Genomic DNA, 23,201 nt, shown 5'->3' with positions numbered 1-23,201 from the left:
TCTGGGGAAATTATGGCCAGCAGTATTTTTCCATTGATTAAATAAAAGACAGGGTTTAGCAGTGGGGTGTTCAATCTGGCGCTCCACGGTACAGTCATTGCTCACCACCCATGGAGCGCAACACACCTCTCGTCATCCCTCGCCTCCTGCAGGCACGATACGGAGCTGCGGGATCCAGTTACATCACTGAAGCTGACAGTTGCTTGGTAACCAAGTGATGTCAGTGTGCCTCTCCTCCTCAAACCACGTGTTCCGTACATAATAACTGGCTGCTCAGCGCACTGGGTGGGTGTTTAAGACGGATCGTTTCCGCGGGCACGACTCTCTCTATACGCATGAAGTGGAGCAATTGGTTCTAGGGCAACCAGCGTGTCTTCTCCATAACGGAGGTCTCTATTTCAGCTGCTTTTCCCAAGTGGATTTATCTTCTTGTTCACTATGGCTGTTACCGAGGCTCCATGCGACTTGTCTTATTGCAAGATGAGGGGAATCGTGTCAGTTCTCACTGGTAGGCATTTTTTTTACTGTTATTCTGAGTTCAATGTTTTGATTTAGGTTCTGGGTTTGCATTGTGCTGTTGAATGGAATTATGCATCGGTATGCTTTGGATCGTGAGTTTTTGATGAATAGTCTATTGATGTATATTCTTTCGTGGGTTGTTATTGTAGTCTACCGCATACACGAGACAATACCTTCGATCTAAAACTTGCTTAACTGGCAATGGGAGTGCATGCACTAAATTAAACATTGGATTGCGCACATATCTCAATTGATAATGAGCTGCCCTTATATATGGTTCACTTGTCGCACTATTTAGGCCTATGTGATATAGGATTTGAGCGATATATTTCACTATGCGACGCGGAGGGTCGCCTAAAGGGGTAAGGCTATACACAGTAACATTGTGTTGCGTAACGATAAGATTATGCAGCTAATGCGTTATAACGGAATCTTTTCCAGCATCATTTTGCAGCTCCGAAAAAATACATGATAATTTTGCACAGTTTTAGCATATTTATGATATTTATGTTGACCTGTGTGACGAAATGTAGGCTATGGTTTCCCAGGTATCATTGTCCCAGTTTTGCAATGGTATAGCCTATAGGTACACTAGATATACAAAAGTATGTGGACACCCTTTCAAATTAGTGGATTTGGCTATTTCACCATTGTTGACAGGTGTAGGAAATCGAGCACACAGCCATGCAATCTCCATAGACAAACATTGTCAGTAGACTTAGTGACTTTCAATGTGGCACTGTCATAGGATGCCACCATTCCAACAAGTCAGTTCATCAAATTTCTGCATTGCTAGAGCTGCCCGGTCAACTGTAAGTGCTGTTATTGTGAAGTGGAAACATTTGGGAGCAACAACGGCTCAGCCGCGAAGTGGTAGGCCACACAAGCTCACAGAACGGGACCGCAGATTGCTGAAGCGCGTAGCGTGTAAAAACTGTCTGTCCTCGGTTGTGACACTCACTACCGAGTTCCAAACTGCCTCTGGAAGCAACATCAGCACAATAACTGTTAGTCGGGAACTTCATGAAATGGGTTTCCATGGCCGAGCAGCCACACAGCCACACACATGCTTAAGATCACCATGTGCAATGCCAAGCGTCAACTGGAGTGGTGTAAAGCTTGCCGACATTGGACTCTGGAGCAGTGGAAATGCATTCTCTTGAGTGATGAATCACGCTTCACCATCTGGCAGTCCGACAGACGAATCTGGGTTTGGCGGATACCAGGAGTACACTACCTGCCCCGATGCAAAGTGCCAACTGTAAAGTTATGTGGAGGAGGGATAATGGTCTGGGGCTGTTTTTCATGGTTCAGGCCCCTTAGTTCCAGTGAAGGGAAATCTTAACGCGACATCATGCTATGACATTATAGACGATTCTGTGCTTCCAACTTTATGGCAACAGTTTGGGGAAGGACCTTTCCTGTTTCAGCATGACAATGACCCAGTGTACCAAGCGAGGTCCATACAGTAATGGTTTGTTGAGATTGGTGTGGAGGAACTTGACTGGCCTGCACAAAGCCCTGACCTCAACCCCACCTTTGGGATGAATTGGAACACCGACTGCGAGCCAAGCATAATCGCCCAACATCAGTGCCCGTCCTCACTAATGCTCTTGCGGCTGAATGGAAGCAAGTCCCCGCAGCAATGTTCCAACATCTAGTAGAAAGCCTTTCTCAGAAGAGTGGAGGCTGTTATAGCGGCAAAGGAGGGACCAACTCCCTATTAATGCTCATGATTTCGGTATGAGATGTTCGACAAGCAGGTGTCCACATACCTTTGGTCATGTAGTGTATATTGAAATGCAATGTTCAATCTGATCAGTGGCGATGTCCAGGCACCCAGCTGACGTAAATGTCTCTTTTTGTATTGCAGCTTTTATCAAGGAGAGGAAAATGGGTCTGAATGACTTAATCTCGAAGCTGGTGTCAAACCCACATATCTGTCATCAGTAAGTATTATGTGAAACACTTGTGTGTCCAAAAAGGAGATGTTTGGATATTATATAGGCCAACTTCCATCGCAACATGACAATAATATAACTAATAACTTTTTGGGAAAGTATAAATATTTAACAAATAGTCAATATCTGCATTACATTAGGCCTCTGTGTGCGTCAGTTCATCCACTTCCCACACCATTACATTAGGCCAATGTGTTTATTTATAATTGTATAGGTTTACCCACAGGTTAGTCACTGTACTGTCCATTTCCAATCCAATAAGCCTCACGTGACATAACTATCATTGAGTGTTCTGTCCGTGCATTCTAAATCAAAGCAGTAATCTGGGGCCAAGCAGGCAAAGCCAGCGTAAGAATAGTTATTTCATGTCAAGTGTGTTCCTGCCATGGCCTCCGCTGCCTAAGCACCTTTTCTGCAAATCCCCAGTGTCCCCTAGACGGGGATGCTGGCTAATACAATTAAGCACTCACCACATAATATGGTTTGTTCTCAACAGCCTGGCAAGCGGCCAGGTGGGGGTCTGGCTCAGTGGAAAATTCCCAAGCACCTTGTCTACCCTCTTCAGTAGCTCTCAAGAACCCAAGTGGGGTATACCCAGCTTTACAGCCGACCCCTCCTAGGATTCTCAGCCGATGGTACTGATAACAGCTGGCTCCCTCATGAACTACAATCCCGATGTTCTGTTTAATCCCGACGCTCTGTGGAAACACAAATAAGCCTCAATTGCGATACGGTTTTGGAAACATTTGTAAATTAACTTTTATATAAAGCAAAAAATAATATTTCAAATAGAAAAGGTACACTTACTGTGTGCAGTTCAGCAAAGTGGCACCCGGCTGTTTTCACCCGTTTCCTCGGCTACAACACATTCTCTCACCTTGGGCTCGGAATTCCATTGGACCATTCTCGTCCACATTTCCCGTGTTTCTCAAAATACAGCCGGGTGCAATTTTCTTAAACTGCGTGCAAGTAAGGCTATATTTTTTGTATTAGAAAAATTTGTTCTCGCCTATATGAAAGTTAAATTCGCGTGCGTGGCATATTTGCATTTAGACAAAGCATTAGGACTGTGTCAGAGTGTCTGTGAAATCCCATCAGGTAGCAGACAGCTTTGTGAATAGATAATATAACATGAAATGTTAGTCTGTTACCATCTATTTGAATGGGTTTCCCTCTCCAGATGCTAGATGCTTATGTAACAGGGTTATATTGGTGATTCCCCTTGCCACTTTATTGTTAAGCCAATGGGTTTTTGGTTTGAGTTTGTCTTACCTTCACCTACTCAACATGGCATCTTATTGGCTGGTTTGCGTAGCTTGCTTACGAGGGGGGATGTTCCAGTTAGAATCGTCCCAGTGAACAAGCACCAAACCAGCGGTAAGTTGTTGGTTGCAAAGCACTGTACATCAAAAGTGATTTTTATACTCTCAAGTGATGATTTAAATGTACAATTTGTATCAAATTGTTTGTAAATGTTATTCGAATATCACACATAAGATGCAGCGGTTTTTGGAGAATATTTGTTGTGCATTTTGAATAAAGCTACATGACTGGTGCTACATGTTGGAGTTCCGTGTCGATGACTGATTGTACACAACGCAAGAAGAGTACTGTTACACTTACAGCAGTCTGAATCGGGGCAGTTCATGCTATAGACAAGTCTGATCCATAGGAAGCAGGTGAACTGACACACAGAGAGGCTTAATGTTTGCAAACTTGTCAAAAAGATATCCAGGAATATTTGATAGATATTTATACTTTCACTGATGTTTTTTCGTCATATTATTGTTCTGTTGCAATGGAAGTTGATAGGCCTGCTTAAAACAACTATCCAGATGGTGCTGCAGGTAGCCTAGCTGTAAAGAGCATTGGGCCAGTAACCAAACGGTCACTGGTTCGAATCCCAGAGCTGACTTGGTAAATTAGTAGAGACCCTTATTGTCTATGAGTAGTTAGTAGAGACCCTTATTGTCTATGAGTAGTTAGTAGAGACCCTTATTGAAAGGCTTAGCCTGCTTGTCCTCATTGGTCAGATTAATTTAAATGACAGATGGAACCTTCTCTATCTATTTGCTAAATGTAATCACTGTAAAACTCAGCCTTGTTCACCTGAAATACCAACAGTCACAGGCATCGCAATGTCCCATCTTCCAAAGTGGGTACCAATCATAGTAATTGCAAAACTGTCTTTCAATGCCAAGCCAAGTATTAATATTATAATTTATACACTCTAGAAAATACCATGTCATCCCTAAAAATCACAGTGGCAAATTAATGTATCAGTCAAAATTACGTCAGAGAATCAACAGTGGCGGAGGATTCCATTTTAACGTCTTAAAGTTAACATTTGATTTGATTTGATTTTTCTCTGTGTTCCTTCCTCAGCTCTGAAGTTGACTTCCTCAAGATCGATGAGAACCAGAATGAAGAGCTGGACGATGATGAACTTCTGAATCCGGTGAGCACAACACTTGGCCCCTGGGGCAGACAGAAAGAGGTCAACCCAAATGGCACCATATGCCCCCCATAGTGCACTGCTTTTTGACCACAGCTCATAGGGTTCAGGTCAAAAGTAGTGCACTGTATAGGGAATAGGGTGCCATTTAGGACACGTACTGTAAGATTCACATGGGTGTGAATAGATCATTTAATCCAGAGCCAAGATGGTTGTTCTTACCTTTCTCCTCTCCGCTCCTTTTTTTCAGATGTGCCTGGCGTTCCCCAGAAGCTCTCTAGCGGAGGAGTTGGCGATCAAACCAAGTGATTTTGACTACCTGAAAATCATTGGCAAAGGGAGCTTTGGGAAAGTCCTGCTGGCTCGTCACCGGGACAGCAACGAGTATTACGCTGTCAAGGTTCTACAGAAGAAAATCATCTTGAAGAAGAAAGAGGTGAGTCTTAACTGGTCTTTGCTATTAAAACACACAATCACTACTCCGAGAAAACTGCAAATAGCCACAAATACATACAACCACTCAGCTGCTCCGAGGTTTCTTTTGGACTACTGTCATCGTGAATGGTATGCTCTCTTCCTCTTCCTCGCTCATTCAGCAAAAGCATATCATGGCGGAGCGAAGTGTCCTGATGAAGAATATCAAACATCCTTTCCTGGTGGGCCTGCACTTTTCCTTCCAGACTACTGACAAACTCTACTTTGTCCTCGACTACGTGAATGGAGGAGAGTTGTTCTACCATCTACAGAGAGAGAGGGTGTTCCTAGAACCCAGAGCCAGGTTCTACGCTGCAGAGATCGCCAGTGCTCTGGGATACCTCCACTCCCTGCATATTGTTTACAGGTACAAACTAACATGCTATCCTACACCACCCCCTGGTGGTGGCCATATGTAATAGCACATGACCGGAAAAATACCACTCATAGTGTGCCGTCTGGTTTTTTGCCCTAAAACGTGCACGAGTGAATAAGGGCCAGTGGTGTAGTGGAAGGTAAACGCACGTAAACACCGTTTACCCACCTAAACCTTTTGTGCAAAAATGCATCGAAGGTATAGAAAGCGTTACTTTACTCACCACAAACAGCGATCATCGTTTACCCACTTTTTTTCCCCTTTTTTTTTTTCACCATTACATCACTAACCACGTTTCCCATCCACAGTTTTTATGTGAGTAAAGTCCTTCTGTATAAAAAATGAAAGAAATCAGGACAGCAGCAGTGATGGAAACAAGAAGTTTCGGTACAATTTAACAAATGCCGAAAGATCATTTCGACGTGGTGCGATCTTTTTGTATCTGTAAAATTAATTATGTGATAAATGGATGTGTAAACGCCTTAATGCGCAAATATTGATATAACATGCATCATATCGATATGGTTTGTTGGTCCTAGTCCACTACGTCCAGGAAACCATGCTGTTTAGTAGGCTACAGATTAAATCGATTGAGATGAATTTCACGTGGTGAAAAGTGCACGGTGATCTTGATGCTCCTTTCCAATGCATATCGAGGGGATTATTCTGGTGACATGATGATCGATGCGTTTCTGCTGTTTGACAAATATTTGCAGTCTTATCCCGTGCTTAATTTGTCAAATCGGGAAGAGCAGGAAACAAAAAGGGAGCGGGAGAGAAGGGTGACCTGGGAAACTGAAGTACCGGAACACATGAGAAGAAAAACAAATCACCTTTATAATAAGGCATTTAATTCATATCATCACATTTGCGTAGTGGCACTTACAAAAGTTGCACACATGGGACATTTTGGTCTTTTTATAAACTAATTTAAATGAAATTCTACGTCATTTTATATGACTGGAGATTTAGGAGTGATCTTTTTTAATGCCGCATTCAAAACTGGGAACTTGGAGCTGGGAAATAGCCTACTTCCGAGCGTTTCAGACAATTGAGTAAATCTGAAGGGAAGAAAAATGCTCTGACTTGGGAAATTGGTTTTGAACTGTCATCCAACTCGGAATTCTTAGTGGGGAACTCGGGCCTCTTTCTAGGGCTCCGACCTGAAGATCACTGACGTCATGATTCAACATGGTAATTTTTCGAGTTCCCTGTTGTCTTGAAAGCCCCATAATACAGCACACTTGGTCAAATTGAGTGGATACTCTGACACTGACAAACTGAGATCAACGAAAACTACCTTGTATTGAATCCATCAATAGCCTAGGAGTGTGCAGACTTATTTTATGCTACAGTATGAGGAAATTATAGTCCTAAAAATGCTTTCCAGTTTTACTGACACACACAATGATGAGCATGCAGCTCGCTGGTGATGGCGTTATGCGCTCGTGCCAAAGCCTCTCTCTCTTTTTAATTTGTAACACAATATTTGGATGTTGATGAAGTATTTTGGTATCCTACAGCTGACAGATCTGCCACGTGTTCCCGACTGTAGGATATGCCTTGTTATTCGACTATACTCCACAGCTAGGCTATTTTTTTTAAACAAGCTATTTATCCTCTGTGGTAACATGCTTGGCTTTCTTGTGGTGTTGTAGGATATTCTGAATTATTTCATTTCTTTCTGAACAGTAATTTTGGCACTTAAATGTATTTCAATTTATCAGGTGTGTTGTAGCTCGTCCAGAACCTTGCGCGGCTATATAAAAAAAATACATTATGAAGCGTGTGGAGAATTAACGAAGAACTCGAATGAACATTAATTATGTTTATTATAACTTTTACATTGCAAAAAAACTCTTGTTGGATTTTTCATCCAACGAGAGGTACCGCATCTGGTCAAATAGGTTCCGGAACGAAACAGTCCAAAACGGAGAGGTGACGGATTCTGTTCCGGTAGGATCTGGCTAAAATGAAGCAATGCTCTTATCCATAATAATCATGTAGACTCGTCTACCCGAACTGTATCTCTGCCGCCTGTTGGCTAGAGGATACGTGCCAACAGTAGACACATTTGCTATTTAACGATACATTGAACTTTAGATTTCTATTCCGTACATGAAACCTTAATTGAAAAAGTACATGATGTGTGCGCTACGTCATCACGCACTGATTTTTATCTGCATCAAGTCTGTTTGGTGGGAACACCGCTGGTGGGAGAATGCGCATGTTGTCTTTATGCAGATTTTAGAATATTCACATGAAAATCTGTCCATACAATTGGATGGAAACCTAGCGAGTGATAAAATGACTGAATGCTAAGGGATACTAGGAAATTAATGTGACAAGAAAAATGTAAATATTGTATTTATATTGGTGCCTTGTTTCATAACCTTCCCCTTCTCTTCCGCCTCACAGAGATCTGAAGCCTGAGAATATCCTGCTCGCCTCAACGTTATATTGGTGCCCTGTTTCATAACCTTCCCCTTCTCTTCCCCCTCAGAGATCTGAAGCCTGAGAATATCCTGCTCGCCTCAACGGGACACATCGTCCTGACAGACTTTGGCCTCTGCAAAGAGGGCCTGGCACCCACTGGAACCACCACAACCTTCTGTGGAACGCCAGAGTACCTGGCCCCCGAGGTGCTGCAGAAGCAGGCGTACGACCGCACAGTGGACTGGTGGTGCCTGGGATCGGTGCTGTACGAGATGCTCTATGGACTGGTGAGTCATCCATATGCTTTTTTTTACAGATTTTTTCATCATCTTTCAGTTTTCACAATGCATCTAAATGTGTTATTCAAAATTGATACATCCGAAATGGCACCCTATTCCCTATGTAGTGCACTTCTTTTGACCAGAGCCATATTGACCCTGGTCAAAAGTAGGGCACTATAAAGGGAATAGGGTGACATTTGGGATACAACCCTTTTCACTATGTCAGTTCAATATAGTAATAGTAATGTAATTTATAAATCACAAGTACACTGACAATCATGGTGCCTGGTGTGTTAGGAGTTTGACTAAGTAGCATGTACACATGTTTGCTCTTGGTCTCCCTCCATAGCCACCCTTCTACAGTCGTAACACAGCTGAGATGTACAACAATATCCTGAACAAGCCTCTGATACTGAAGCCCAACGTGTCCAACTCGGGCAGGGAACTGTTGGAGGGACTCCTGCAGAAGGACCGCACCAAGAGGCTGGGAGTGAAAGATGATTTTGTAAGTTATATATATATATATATATATATCACAGGAGGTTGGTGCCATCTTAATTGGGGAGGACCGGCTCGTGGTAATGGCTGTAATGGCTGGAGCGAAATAAGTGGAATGGTATCAAATACATCAAACACATGGTTTCCATGGTTTCCAGGTGTTTGATGACATTCCATTTGTTCTGTTCCAGACATTATTAGGAGCCTGCTTCCCCTCAGCAGCCTAATACAGAATCAATGTACTATACAATACATAAAACAACACTAACAAGGTGTCAGTAAAGGCTGTTCTGTACTAGTGCTACTGTACTGTACCAGTGGGTTGATGTAGTATTCCTATTCACCTGTAGATGGAGCTGAAGTGCCACACCTTCTTCTCACCCATCAACTGGGATGACCTGATGGCCAGGAAGATCACACCACCCTACATTCCCTCTGTGGTACGTACATTTATCAGAAGACTGTATACTGTAGATGGGGAAACTCCCTTTAGTCCTCGCCTCCACCAATCCAATGCTTTTAGTTTGTGGGAAGTAGTGAACAAGTCCACACTTCAGGAGAAAGGAGACGTTGACAGTTACCTTTTATAATGTGTGAAATGTGAATTTGATGATTTGTGTTTCGGAGGCCGTCTCTAATACACTCCTCTGGTCGGTTGGCTTTCACAGAGCGGGCCCACGGACCTCAGGCACTTTGACCCAGAGTTCACCCACCTCCCTGTGACCTCGTCGCTGTGCAACACGGACGGCCTGCTGGTGACCAGCAGCATCAAGGAGGCAGCTGGAGCCTTCCCAGGCTTCTCCTATGGACCCACTGACGGCTTCATGTGAGGGACTCCTCTGTCTTCATCACCTCTGTTGATGATGAGAGGGGGATGGGAACAAATAGAGACACCGGCAGAGACAGGCACCATGTACTGTATGAGTGGTGTGGGAGGTGTTCATGGGTTGTTAATAAGACTCCTGAACATGCCTGAGAGGAAAAGGGGGGGAGGGGAGAGGGGGGGGGTCTAGGACTCCAGATCTCCTGGGATTGTTGCATGAGAGGTGTGCATCACATGGGACTCCAATCTTCAATACCAATGACCCTACTTACCTGATGCAAAGTGTGCCAAGGTGGGACGTTGTTTCGTACTACAAGGAGAAAGGATGTTTCTCTCTAATCGCTGTGGACCACGACCACTGTCGGAAAGAAGAGTGAAGTGACTGAAGTTTCACGGCAGCGAAGATCCGAGAACAGTACTGCACCCGGTACGGCTAGGCTGCATCAAACACAGACTGGAGAGGGCCCTGCCTTCCTGATCATTCTGTATATACACTGAAGACTTACATGTCACACGGCATTTGTTGTCGCTTGTTGTGTGAATGCTGGATTGCACTTGAGGCATTAAGGGTGATTGCATTGTTTAAGCATCCACTCTGTCTCATGTTCAGCTGCATATCTGTTCACCCTGAAAATCATACTTATTGATCTGTTCACACTGAAAATCATACTTATTGATCTGTTCCTGTTCACCCTCAATCATACTATTGATCTGTTCACCCTCTAAATCACAATAGTAACATCTGTTCACCATCAAAATATATTAGCTAAACAAGTAGGAAAACACCAGAAATGATCAATGTGAAATAAGTTTGTTTTGGATCAAATAAGGTATCATTGTACCATTTGAACTTAATTCTGCTGGTCACCACTTTTTCTCCACATGCAGACAATGTTGGAGCCAAAAAATTACAATGTATAGGAAGCAGACACAAAATATTGTATTTTACAAGAAATCTGCAATATTATTTCATGTTATATTATCTGTATCTGACCAAAAAGTCCATTGGTTTTCCATGTCCGGGTACTGTTCATCGTAGGCCTATATTTCATTCAGAGTAATCACAAAGTAGTCTTTTTAAAAACACATATTTCATTCAGAGTAATCACAAAGTAGTCTTTTTAAAAACACTTTTTTTTCCCCACTCGACTCCTTAACAGAAAAGCAAATATAAATATATTACCAAGCTCTAAATATGTAAAAGTATTTATACATCTAAAAAGAAATGTGCTCCCTAAGTGGGGAAAAATGTATTCTTTTCTAACCTTGCTCTTCTCATGCCTGCATTTTTACACATGTTCGCTCCCAAGACTGTGTTGACAAGCTGTTTGTAGACTGAATATATGTCATAAATACAGAAGATGGGGGTAATCAATATTAGGTCTTCTGCTGTAAGAGCACATATCAATCATTGTTATTCTTGTGAGTGAAAGTGATTTGCTGTTTTGCTGGCGAAACACTAGAGAATCCATTAGATTGTTACGTATAACCATTTGCATCGTGTACAGAACTCCAGCTAGACTGATAGAAAGGAACTGTCGAATGTCTGTCGGTGTGTAAAGTGTGTCTGTCTCAGTCGTGTTAGGATAGGAAGTCCTGGTCTAGATCAGTGTTTTCCAAACTCAGTCCTGAGCCCCCCCCCCAGGTGCACGTTTTGTTTTTTGCTCTAGAACTACACAGCTGATTTATAATAACCAACTCATCAAGCTTCGATGATTAGAATCCGCTGTGTAGTGCCAGGGCAAAACCCTGGTTGGGGGGGGGGGTGACCCTGGTCAAGACAACAGCCTGAAAAGTTGTGCTGCTGCAATGTTGAGAGCTTAAACTGAAATGACTCTTCGTAGATAGTGCTACAGCCATTCATTTACTGATGGCCATGAATAGTGTAATAAAAATCACAGGCTTTCTCTATGTATATGTCATGACACATAGTGTACCGTATGTTTAAAGACCAGAGGACAAATTCCTAAAATTGATCAATTAAATAATGAATTGTAATCTCTTTTCAAAATGGTAAATAAAATGTATTGACCAAATTCCAATGGAATGTATTAACCAAGTATTTTTCTGGAGGCCAGTTTGATATTGAATCAAGGAGTTACAAGAAGATATATATTTAGAAAATGTGTGAAATGATGAGCCTTGGTAAGTAGTAGGCTAAAACAGTCCATTTGACCTGAATAAGTACCATTCTTAGGAACAATTTTTTTTTTAATGTTCCGGTACATTTTGATTATTGGTGCTGCTCTTTTGGAAAAATAGGCTACATTCAATTATTATATTCCATATAATTTCATAAACATGTTTTAATGTAGAAACAAGTTCAGTGGTAAAACCAGGACACCCGCATCAAATAGAGATCACAACAGAGCCTCTACTTCAAAGGGGTTCCCAAACTTTCCTTTACAGGACCCCGAAATGTTTGTTACATTTTAGAATGTAGTCTAGACCAGAGAAATTTATAAAAATTGACAAAACTCAAAAATGTATAGCTCTGAGCCCGATTCTCCCAAAAGCAAAGCCAGACAAGTTCATTTTGGGAACCCGGGCCCCGGTCCAGATTGAATCCTCAGGGTGAACCACACGCGTGCGTAAGGCGTACCATAGACAGTAAAGTAAACACTTCCTGCCAAATAGTGGTCCCTAACAACAGACAAAGCGGTGTGGAATCAATACGAAGCCATTCAACAACAACAACAAAAAACATTACCCCAATGGTAAGGTACATTTGACTAACTCTAATCATATACCTAGCTATATAGTCTACATCTATGTTGGTGAATTTTTTTTAAACTTTGGAAGTGAAGTTCCAACACTTAGTTGGCTAGCTAGCCAGCTAACGTAGCTAAAAACAATTACGCGAACTAGCAAACACTTTCTAACCAACTCCTAGCTATAGCCCCGGAAACTTACCTGGGTTATTGCAATTAAATGCAGATTTAAATATCTCCAATTATATTTATAACGTTTCAATGCCTCTTTGTTTTCATTTAGCTAAACGAGAAGCCACCTAACGTAGCTAAATAGTCATTTGTCTCTTATTTGCTAACTGGACCTCACTTTCGGGAAGCTAACGTGACATCGCTAGCACCTTTTTATTTCATGAAAATAACTTTTTTAGCAATGTGGAACCGGATGATTTTACATTCAGTGTTGTTGCTAATGTGTGTAACGTTAGCTAACTGAGCACACACACACTTCTGTTTTGGCCATGCGTGCTAAATTATCTATGTCAAAGCCCCCCGGCTAATTGTTATTGAATGGAACTTGGATTTGCTGTGTTCTGTGTCACTTTTATAGGCATGTCGCAGCAGTGTGTAGGAAGAGAGATTCCAAGTATGCAGGAGGACATGGGACAAAGCAATGTGTAGTTACGGTGGAAAAAGTAGTCAACTGTAGGGTTGCCATTTAGTTGGGAATCGGAGGTGTCCGGTGCGAGAGAGGCAGGTTGAGGTCGCCAGGGTCAGAGTAGTGCAGAATATGCATAGGGTGGACCAAGAGTGAAGGATTCTGTGGGTTAGTACCCACAAATGTATTTTACTACTTTAAACCCGTCGAATCCTACCCCAACGACCTGAGAGGACGGGACACTACCACTTAACACACCCTGTAACTATTCTGAAGTTAAATCTCGTACCCCCACATCTATTTCTGTGACTTATGTTCCATCTCTGCGGTACAGTTGACAACCATTGCTATGAATGCTAAGAAGCCAACCTTAATGAAACATACATTATCACTCATTTGCCTATCCTTGTGTGTGTGTGTGTGTGTGTGTGTGTGTGTGTGTGTGTGTACCAGTCAAAAGTCTAACACACCTACTCATTCCAGGGTTTCTTTATTTTTACTATTTTCTACATTGTAGAATAGTGAAGACATCAAAACAATGAAATAACACATATGGAATCATGTAGTAACCCCAAAATTGTTAAATAAAAATATTTTATGAGATTCTTCAAAGTAGCCACCCTCTGCCTTGATGACAGCTTCTTCAAAGTAGCCACCCTCTGCCTTGATGACAGCTTTGCACGCGCTTGGCATTCTCTCAACCAGCTTCATGAGGTAGTCACCTGGAATGCATTTCAATTGACAGGTGTGCCTTGTTAAGTTGATTTGTGGAATTTCTTTCCTTCTTAATGCGTTTGAGCCAATCAGTTGTGTTGTGACAAGGTAGGGATGGTATACAGACACAGCCCTATTTGGTAAAAGACCCAAGTCCATATTCGGGCAAGAACAGCTCAAATAAGCAAAGAGAAACGACAGTCCATCATTACTTTTATAAGACATGAAGGTCAGTCAATACGGAAAATTAAGAACGTTAAAACTTTCTAGTGCAGTTGCAAAAAACATCACGCATTATGATGAAACTGGCTCTCATGAGGACCGCCACAGGAATGGAAGACCCAGAGTTTCCTCTGCTGCAGAGGATAAGTTCATTAGAGTTACCAGCCTCAGAAATTGCAGCCCAAATAAATGCTTCAGAGTTCAAGTAACGGACACATCTGTTCAGAGGAGACTGCTTTAATCGGGCCTTCATGGTCTAATTCCTGCAAAGAAACCACTACTAAAGGACACCGATAAGAAGAAGAGACTTGCTTACGCCAAGAAACAAGCAATGGAAATTTGTCCTTTGGTCTGGAGTCCAAATTGGAGATTTTTGTTTCCAACCGCCGTGTCTGTGCGATGCTGTGTGGGTGAACGGATTATCGCTGTATGTGTATTTGCCACCGTGAAGCATGGAGGAGGAGGTGTTATGGTGTGAAGGTGCTTTGCTGGTGACGTCTGTGATTTGTTTAGGATTCAAGGCACACTTAACCAGCATGGCTACCACAGCATTCTGCAGCGATACTCCAGCCCATCTGGTTTGCGCTTAGTGGGACTATCATTTGTTTTTCAACAGGACAATGACCCAACACACCTCCAGGCTGTGTAAGGGCTATTTTACCAAGAAGGAGAGTGATGGGGTGCCCCATCAGGTGACCTGGTCTCCACAATCTCCTGATTTCAACCAAATTGAGATGGTCTGGGATGAGTCGGACCGCAGAGTGAACAAGTGCTCAGCATGTGTGGGAACCCCTTCAAGACTGTTGGAAAAAATATTCCAGGTGAAGCTGGTTGAGAGAATGCCACAAGTGTGCAAAGCTGTCATCAAGGCAAAGGGCAGCTATTTGAAGAATCTCAAATATATAAAACATATTTTTGATTTGTTTAACACTTCTTTGGTTACTGCATGATTCCACATGTGTTATTTCATAGTTTTGTTGTCTTCAATATTATTTTACAATGTAGAAAATAGTAAAACAATTAAATGGTATGAAATAGTATCTTCTCCCCCTGTTGTCCACAAAGTGACACAGGCAAAAAAGGGTTTTTTTTACGTTAGGAATTTCTCTAGTGAAGGTTCTGAGAACTGGCTACATCATAGCGTAATATCAGGGAATCACTGAGCACAGCGAGTTCAGCGAGTTCCAGGTTACCTACATAACAGCAGGTGCCGGGATTAGGTGGAGTTTACGTATGGTTTTCAAGACAGAGATGGTATTGGATTCACAATAGTCTCACGAGCCAGATCTTAACGGCGTATTAGGTTAGAGGCCAGATTCACAATAGTCTCACGAGCCAGATCTTAACGGCGTATTAGGTTAGAGGCCAGATTCACAATAGTCTCACGAGCCAGATCTTAACGGCATATTAGGTTAGAGGCCAGATTCACAATAGGCCTAAATTCAATAGAAAATACCTAGGTCAGGTCCATTTGCAAACCTTTAAACCATCTTATTTTAAATTCCTATGTAAAAAAATATATATATCAGTGTTACACTGCACTGCAGATGACGGGAATGTGCAGGCACAAATCACAACTTTGAATGTCTCAGAGAATGGACCTTTTTCAGAGAATTAATCTTTTAATCTGTATATAGTACCCCCTTTTGGAGGGGGGGGGGGGCTTCTAAATATTGGCATGTTGGAGACATAGGATGCATTATGGATGTTTCATCACAACACTTTTGTTGTCATTTGGAATGTTTTTAAAATGTTTGCAGAAGGCATAGTATCTAATAGGGTGTTTCCTTATATATATGTCACTTAGCCAAATACATTTGAAGTTTACATACACCTCAGCCAAATACATTTGAACAAAGTTTTTCACAATTTCTGACATTTAATCCTGGTTAAGATTCCCTGTCTTAGGTCAGTTAGGATCACCACTTCAAGATAAGAATGTGAAATGTCAGAATAATAGCAGAGAGAATTATTTATTTCAGCTTTTATTCCTTTCATCACATTCCCAGTGGGTCAGAAGTTTACATACACTCAATTAGTATTTGGTAGCTTAGCCTTTAAATTGTTTAACTTGGGTCAAATGTTTCGGGTAGCCTTCCACAAGCTTCCCACAATAAGTTGGGTGAATTTTGTCCCATTCCTCCTGACAGAGCTGGTGTAACTGAGTCAGGTTTGTAGGCCTCCTTGTTCGTACACACTCTTTCAGTTCTGCCCACAAATGTTCTATGGGATTGAGGTCAGGGCTTTGTGATGGCCACTCCAATACCTTGACTTTGTTGTCCTTAAGCCCTTTTGCCACAACTTTGGAAGTATACTTGGGGTCATTGTCCATTTGGAAGACCCATTTGCGACCAAGCTTCAACTTCCTGATTGATGTCTTGAGATGTTGCTTTAATATATCCACATAATTATCCTACCTCATGATGCCATCTATTTTGCGAAGTGCACCGATTTCAAGTTTTTATAACAATCGATGATCTGCATTTTTGAACGCCGATCACGGCCGATTACATTGCACTCCACGAGGAGACTGCGTGGCAGGCTGACTACCTGTTATGCGAGTGCAGCAAGGAGCCAAGATAAGGTACTAGCTAGCATTAAACTTATCTTATAAAAAAACAATCAATCTTAACATAATCACTAGTTCACTACACATGGTTGATGATATTTCTAGTTTATCTAGCTTGTCCTGCGTTGCATATAATCGATGGGGTGCCTGTTAATTTATCATAGCCTACTTTGCCAAACGGGTGATTTAACAAGCGCATTTGTGAAAAAAGCGCCTTTCTTAAAATCAATACCCAAGTACAGTGGGGCAAAAAAAGTATTTAGTCAGCCACCAATTGTGCAAGTTCTCCCACTTAAAAAGATGAGGCCTGTAATTTTCATCATAGGTACACTTCAACTATGACAGACAAAATCAGGAAAAAAATCCAGAAAATCACATTGTAGGATTTTTAATGAATTTATTTGCAAATTATGGTGGAAAATAAGTATTTGGTGACCTACAAACAAGCAAAATTTCTGGCTCTCACAGACCTGTAACTTCTTCTTTAAGAGGCTCCCCTGTCCTCCACTCGTTACCTGTATTAATGGCACCTGTTTGAACTTGTTATCAGTATGAAATACACCTGTCCACAACCTCAAACAGTCACACTCCAAACTCCACTATGGCCAAGACCAAAGAGCTGTCAAAGTACACCAGAAATAAAATTGTAGACCTGCACCAGGCTGGGAAGACCTGAATCTGCAATAGGTAAGCAGCTTGGTTTGAAGAAATCATCTGTGGGAGCAATTATTAGGAAATGGGAAGACATACAAGACCACTGATAATCTCCCCCGATCTGGGGCTCCACGCAAGATCTCACCCCGTGGGGTCAAAATGATCACAAGAACGGTGAGCAAAAATCCCAGAACCACACGGGGGGACCTAGTGAATGACCTGCAGAGAGCTGGGACCAAAGTAACAAAGCCTACCATCAGTAACACACTACGCCGCCAGGGACTCACATCCTGCAGTGCCAGACGTGTCCCCCTGCTTAAGCCAGTACATGTCCAGGCCCGTCTGAAGTTTGCTAGAGAGCATTTGGATGATCCAGAAGAAGATTGGGGGAATGTCATATGGTCAGTTGAAATCAAAATATAACTTTTTGGTAAAAACTCAAATTCGTCGTGTTTGGAGGACAAAGAATGCTGAGTTGCATCCAAAGAACACCATACCTACTGTGAAGCATGAGGGTGGAAACATCATGCTTTGGGGCTGTTTTTCTGCAAAGGGACTAGAACGACTGATCTGTGTAAAGGAAAGAATGAATGGGGCCATGTAACATGAGATTTTGAGTGAAAACCTCCTTCCATCAGCAAGGGCATTGAAGATGAAACGTGGCTGGGTCTTTCAGCATGGCAATGATCCCAAACACACCGCCCGGGCAACGAAGGAGTGGCTTCGTAAGAAGCATTTCAAGGTCCTGGAGTGGCCAAGCCAGTCTCCACATCTCAACCCCATAGAAAATCTTTGGAGGCAGTTGAAAGTCCGTGTTGCCCAGCAACAGTCCCAAAACATCACTGCGCTAGAGGAGATCTGCATGGAGGAATGGGCCAAAATACCAGCAACAGTGTGTGTGAACCTTGTGAAGACTTACAGAAAATGTTTGACCTCTGTCATTGCCAACAAAGGGTATATAACAAAGTATTGAGAAACTTTTGTTATTGACCAAATACTTATTTTCCACCATAATTTGCAAATAAATTAATTAAAAATCCTACAATGTGATTTTCTGGATTATTATTTTTTTTTCTAATTTTGTCTGTCATAGTTCAAATTTTATTTGTCACATACACATGGTTAGCAGGTGTTAATGCGAGTGTAGCGAAATGCGTGAGTTGAAGTTGAAGTGTACCTATGATGAAAATTACAGGCCTCATCTTTTTAAGTGGGAGAACTTGCACAATTAGTGGCTGACTAAATACTTTTTTGCCCCACTGTATACAGTACCGGTCAAAAGTTTTAGAACACCTACTCATTTCTTTATTTTACAAGAGAGAAAATGGTGAATTAACACATGGAATCATGTAGTAAACAAATCAAATCAAAATATATTTTATTATGCTCAGTTTGGCCTCGAGGCCAGATCTAGGAAGAGCACCTCACATTAAGCATCTCCAATCCAAAATAAAATCTAGAATCGGCTTCCTATTTTCCAACACTCCTTCACTCATGCTGCCAAACATACCCTCGTAAAACTGACTATCCTACAGATCCTTGACCTCGCCTCCAACACTCTACTCAGCAAATTACAGTGCCATCCGTTTTGTCACCAAAGCCCCATATTCTCCCCACCACTGTACGCTCTCGTTGGCTGGCCCTCGCTACATATTCGTTGCCAAACCCACTGGCTCCAAGTCATCTATACGTTTTTGCTAGGTAAAGCCTCGCCTTATTTCAGCTCACTGGTCACCATAGCATCACCCACCCGTAGCACATGCTCCATCCAGCAGGTATATCTCACTGGTCATTCCCAAAGCCAACACCTCCCTTGACCGCCTTTCCTTCCAGTTACCTGCTGCCAATGACTGGAACGAATTGCAAAAATCACTGAAGCTGGAGACTTTTATCTCCCTCGCTAACTTGAAGCAGTCAGAGCAGCTTTTTTAAATTTTTATTTTACTAGGCAAGTCAGTTAAGAACAAATTCTTATTTTCAATGACGGCCTAGGAACAGTGGGTTAACTGCCTGTTCAGGGGCAGAATGACAGATTTGTACCTTGTCAGCTCGGGGATTCGAACTTGCAACCTTTCGGTTACTAGTCCAACGCTCTAACCTCTAGGCTACCCTGCTGCCCCAGGCGGTCACTGTACCTGTACACAGCCCATCTGTAAATAGCACACCCAACTACCTCATCCCCATATTGTTATTATCATTATATATTTTTATTTTGCACCCCAGTATCTCTAGATGCACATCATCATCTGCACTTCTAGCACTCCAGCGTTAATGCTAAATTGTAATTATTTTGCCTCTATGGCCTATTTATTTCCTTACCTCACTAATCTTACTACATTTACACACACTGTACATAGATTTTTCTATTGTGTTATTGACTGTACGTTTGTTTATTCCATGTGTAGCTCTGTTGTTTTTGTTGCACTGCTTTGCTTTATCTTGGCCAGATCGCAGTTGTAAATTAGAACTTATTCTAAACTGGCCTACCTGGTTAAATGAAGGTGAAATGTATATATATATTTGTAAATTAAAGAGTCTTGATGGTTCCAAGCTCTTCCCATTTAAGAATGATGGGGACCTTCAACGCTGCGGAAATGTTTTGGTACCCTTCCCCAGATCTGTGTCTCGGCACTATCCTGTCTCTGAGCTCTATGGACAATTCCTTTGACCTCATGGCTTGTTTTTTTTACTCTGATATGCCTTATCAACTGTGGGATCTTATATAGACAGGTGTGTGCCTTTCCAAATCATATCCAATCAATTGAATTTACCACAGGTGGACTTCCAATCAAGTTGTAGAAACATCTCAAGGATGATCAATGGAAACAGGATGCACCTGAGCTCAATTTCGAGTCTCATAGGTTCTGAATACTTATGTAAAATAAGGTATTTCTGATTTTTTTTATTACATTGGCTAACATCTTTTAACCTGTTTTCGCTTTGTCCTAATGGGGTATTGTATGTAGATTGAGGGAAAACAATTATTTAATACATTCCCGAATGCACTGTAAACGTACTGATGGCTGAAAAATGAGGTTAGATCTTATCAAGCAGACCACCTATTGATACGACAGCTTGCACCTGAACACCTAATGCCTCTGATATAATCCACAGACAATACATTTCCCTCGATGTAGGCTAGGTCACATGTAAGGAGGCACACTCCCCTTAATCCACTTAACTGTAAACATTGGAGTGGTGGGGGGTCACGGTGCAACGTCAGTGCTGCACGTGTCTCACCTGTCTCACCTGCCCACCCGTGCGAGTGATTAGACAAACTGTGCCCCCCCATCCCACCCCCCCCACCCGGTGGGGCGATATCGCGCCTCTGTTGATCAAATCCTACGATAGTAAGGAGGGCGGGGGTTGAACCGGAGATGTGTCTGGGGGGGGATCACGGCTGGTCAAAAGGGAGGCTACTTAAAGCACTGGTCCTGTCCACTCACCCTGTACATACTGTGTTTTTGTCTGTCTGTCTGTCTGTATGCGTTTGTGTGAAGCAGCGTCCAGACAGCCTCCCCAAGAAGTAGAGAGTAGAGACATGTCAGGAGGAAGTGGCTCAGCGGATATGGACGACTCGCAGGACCTGCCTGACTTGCCGGTGAGTTCACGCTTCACCCTGACATTCACCATACTATCACCTCACACCTTAACATACACTACTGTTTACACCAGTGGCGGTTGGTGACGTTTTTAAGATGAGGGAGGATGCAATTTTTTTTTTTTTTTTTTTGATGAGCATGACCTTATCTATTACAGCGTATTGTATGACTGTTGTTTATATTCCATTCACCCAGTTCAATGTAACAGCGATAGGTTTAGATTACTGCATGATACTCTAATTATCCCTATACCCATCATGAGGATGCTACAACCGAGCATATGAATGAGAGTTTGCAACGTAGGTGCCCACAGATTGACAGAAATTCTAATCAAGGTGACAGAGAGTGACACATTCATTACCGCCTTGCACACTCTTGCCTGCATATAGCTGATCTAGGGTGTAGTCATTAGTCCAACAGTTGCAAAATGAGAGTTTCTATTGGACATATTCAGATATGTTTATCCCCGTTTCATTTGCTTCAGTTTAATAATTGTTTTTCAACAGAATAGGCGGAATGACTACATCCCTGATCACACGCAATTACAGTCACTTTATTTTTTTATATTTTTTAAATGCAACCTTTATTTAACTTGGCAAGTCAGTTAAGAACAAATTCTTATTTACAATGACGGCCTACATCTGCCAAACCCGGACGACGCTGGGCCAATTGTGCGCCGCCCTATGGGTATTCCCAATCACGGCCGGTTATGATACAGCCTGTGATACAACTTTCATAGCAGCCACATTCATTTTGCTCGTTGTATAATAACTTCTCGCAGCTACACACTCTCCTCCTCTCACCTTTTCCCTTCGCTTGTGGACTTCAGTGCACAACACATCAGCTGTCTGTGACCAGGCGAAAAACAACTTTCCAAGGCATACCTTTATATCATAACCACTAAGCGCTACACACAGCGTACATAGTTATCACCATATCAACTAACATCATAGTCAACATAGCTACTAGAACTAACTCGTTATTAAACCCGCTACAATCATGCAGTACAGTGTACAGTCAGCAAGCAGTTTAGCAGTTACACCGGCAGCCCAAGGTGGCAATAAATTAATAAAAACAAAAAGCTTACCTTGACTTGTAAGAATTTAAGTGTTGGATAACCATAGCCAGCTAACTAACATAGCATCTCTATTTGAGCCGGGTGTTTGAGTAGGCTAAACTAGCTAGCTTCATTTGCTAGCAAAGTGAAACAAATGCAACAAAATAGAGCTAGCTTGCTCTCTCCTGTTTCTCATTAATTTGTAAATAAATAAATACTATAGTCTTTCTCTTTCAGACAATTACTCACATGTTATGCACCGCAGTGCTAGCTAGCTGTAGCTTATGCTTTCAGTACTAGATTCATTCTCTGATCCTTTGATTTGGGTGGACAACATTTAAGTTCATACTGCAAGAGCTCTGTTAGGTTGGAGGATGTCTTCTGGAAGTTGTCATAATTACTATGGAAGTCTATGGAAGGGGCTGAGAACCATGAGACTCCTAGGTTATGTATTGAAGTCGGAAACTAGCTGTCCTCCGGCTACACACTGGTGCTGTTGTGGCTACCGTAGACCTTTTTAATTAGACCTTATTAAATATTTGGCGATGTGAATATATTTCGTATAGTTTTATCTGAAAAGGATAACTACTTTTGTTTGACTTTTTTATTTTTATGAAATTCACTGAGGAGGATGGTCCTCCCCTTCCTCCTCTGAGGAGCCTCCACTAGTTGACACCAACTGACTGTCCTCGTTTGTGGGTCATTCTACGAAATGAGTGCCTTTTGCGTCCATTTGATATTTTTAAGTAGAAATTGTGCACAAATTTTAAATCTTAAAAGCCTCATTAAATGAAATGTCCTTTTTAATATCACAAATATAATAAATCTTTTTTTTTTTTAATTAAAATTCTGCTTGTCTATGATGACTTTGACCCACCTAAATGCACCATTTCTCCATGTTTTCACCAATCATTGTAAAAACCCTAGTTAATTTTTTGCTTTGACAGTCATTTCTGAAATGTATTGTTTATTTAATGTGGTTAGTGATTTGATTCATTGTAACGTAAAAAAAAAATATATATATATATATATGGTGAAAATGTCACTTGAAAATACTCTAAAGAAACATGAAACATCTAATATGGTATTTGAACAGAAACACAATACAACTAATAGTAAGATAAAGATCAGATAAAGAGCTGGTTTTACTAACTTTTTCTGGTGTTTGTGGTGGAAAATTGAGCTGGTCGAGCATAACATGTCAACTCAGTT

At 41.8% G+C, this 23,201-nt stretch overlaps 2 protein-coding genes across 9 annotated transcripts in view; both read left to right on the top strand.

The window, feature by feature from the left end:
- Positions 1-301: 301 nt before the first annotated feature.
- LOC135551717 (serine/threonine-protein kinase Sgk1-like) lies at positions 302-10,000 on the top strand. Its single transcript, XM_064982915.1, has 9 exons — positions 302-508; positions 2,393-2,468; positions 4,866-4,938; positions 5,186-5,371; positions 5,532-5,776; positions 8,289-8,508; positions 8,852-9,007; positions 9,351-9,440; positions 9,669-10,000. The coding sequence occupies exons 1-9, from the start codon at positions 439-441 to the stop codon at positions 9,828-9,830; spliced, it is 1,278 nt and encodes a 425-aa protein (XP_064838987.1). The 5' UTR covers positions 302-438; the 3' UTR covers positions 9,831-10,000.
- Positions 10,001-12,453: 2,453 nt separating this feature from the next.
- Positions 12,454-23,201, top strand: part of LOC135551715 (eyes absent homolog 3-like) — a 32,572-nt gene continuing 21,824 nt past the window's right edge. For 5 of the 8 annotated variants that reach the window (XM_064982914.1, XM_064982913.1, XM_064982911.1 and 2 more), the window contains exons 1-2: positions 12,463-12,540; positions 20,834-20,931. In XM_064982914.1, the coding sequence (XP_064838986.1) occupies positions 20,872-20,931 (60 nt within the window). In that variant the 5' untranslated portion in view covers positions 12,463-12,540; positions 20,834-20,871. Of the gene's footprint in view, positions 12,541-20,106; positions 20,217-20,830; positions 20,932-23,201 lie in introns of all 8 variants that reach the window. The other 3 variants (XM_064982908.1, XM_064982910.1, XM_064982909.1) reach the window with 3 other exon arrangements.

The sequence above is a fragment of the Oncorhynchus masou genome, chromosome 13 (assembly GCF_036934945.1).
Source record: "Oncorhynchus masou masou isolate Uvic2021 chromosome 13, UVic_Omas_1.1, whole genome shotgun sequence".
Classification (NCBI taxonomy): domain Eukaryota; kingdom Metazoa; phylum Chordata; class Actinopteri; order Salmoniformes; family Salmonidae; genus Oncorhynchus; species Oncorhynchus masou.
Note: the sequence above shows the minus strand (reverse complement) of the source record. Positions and strands in the feature narration are given on the sequence as shown.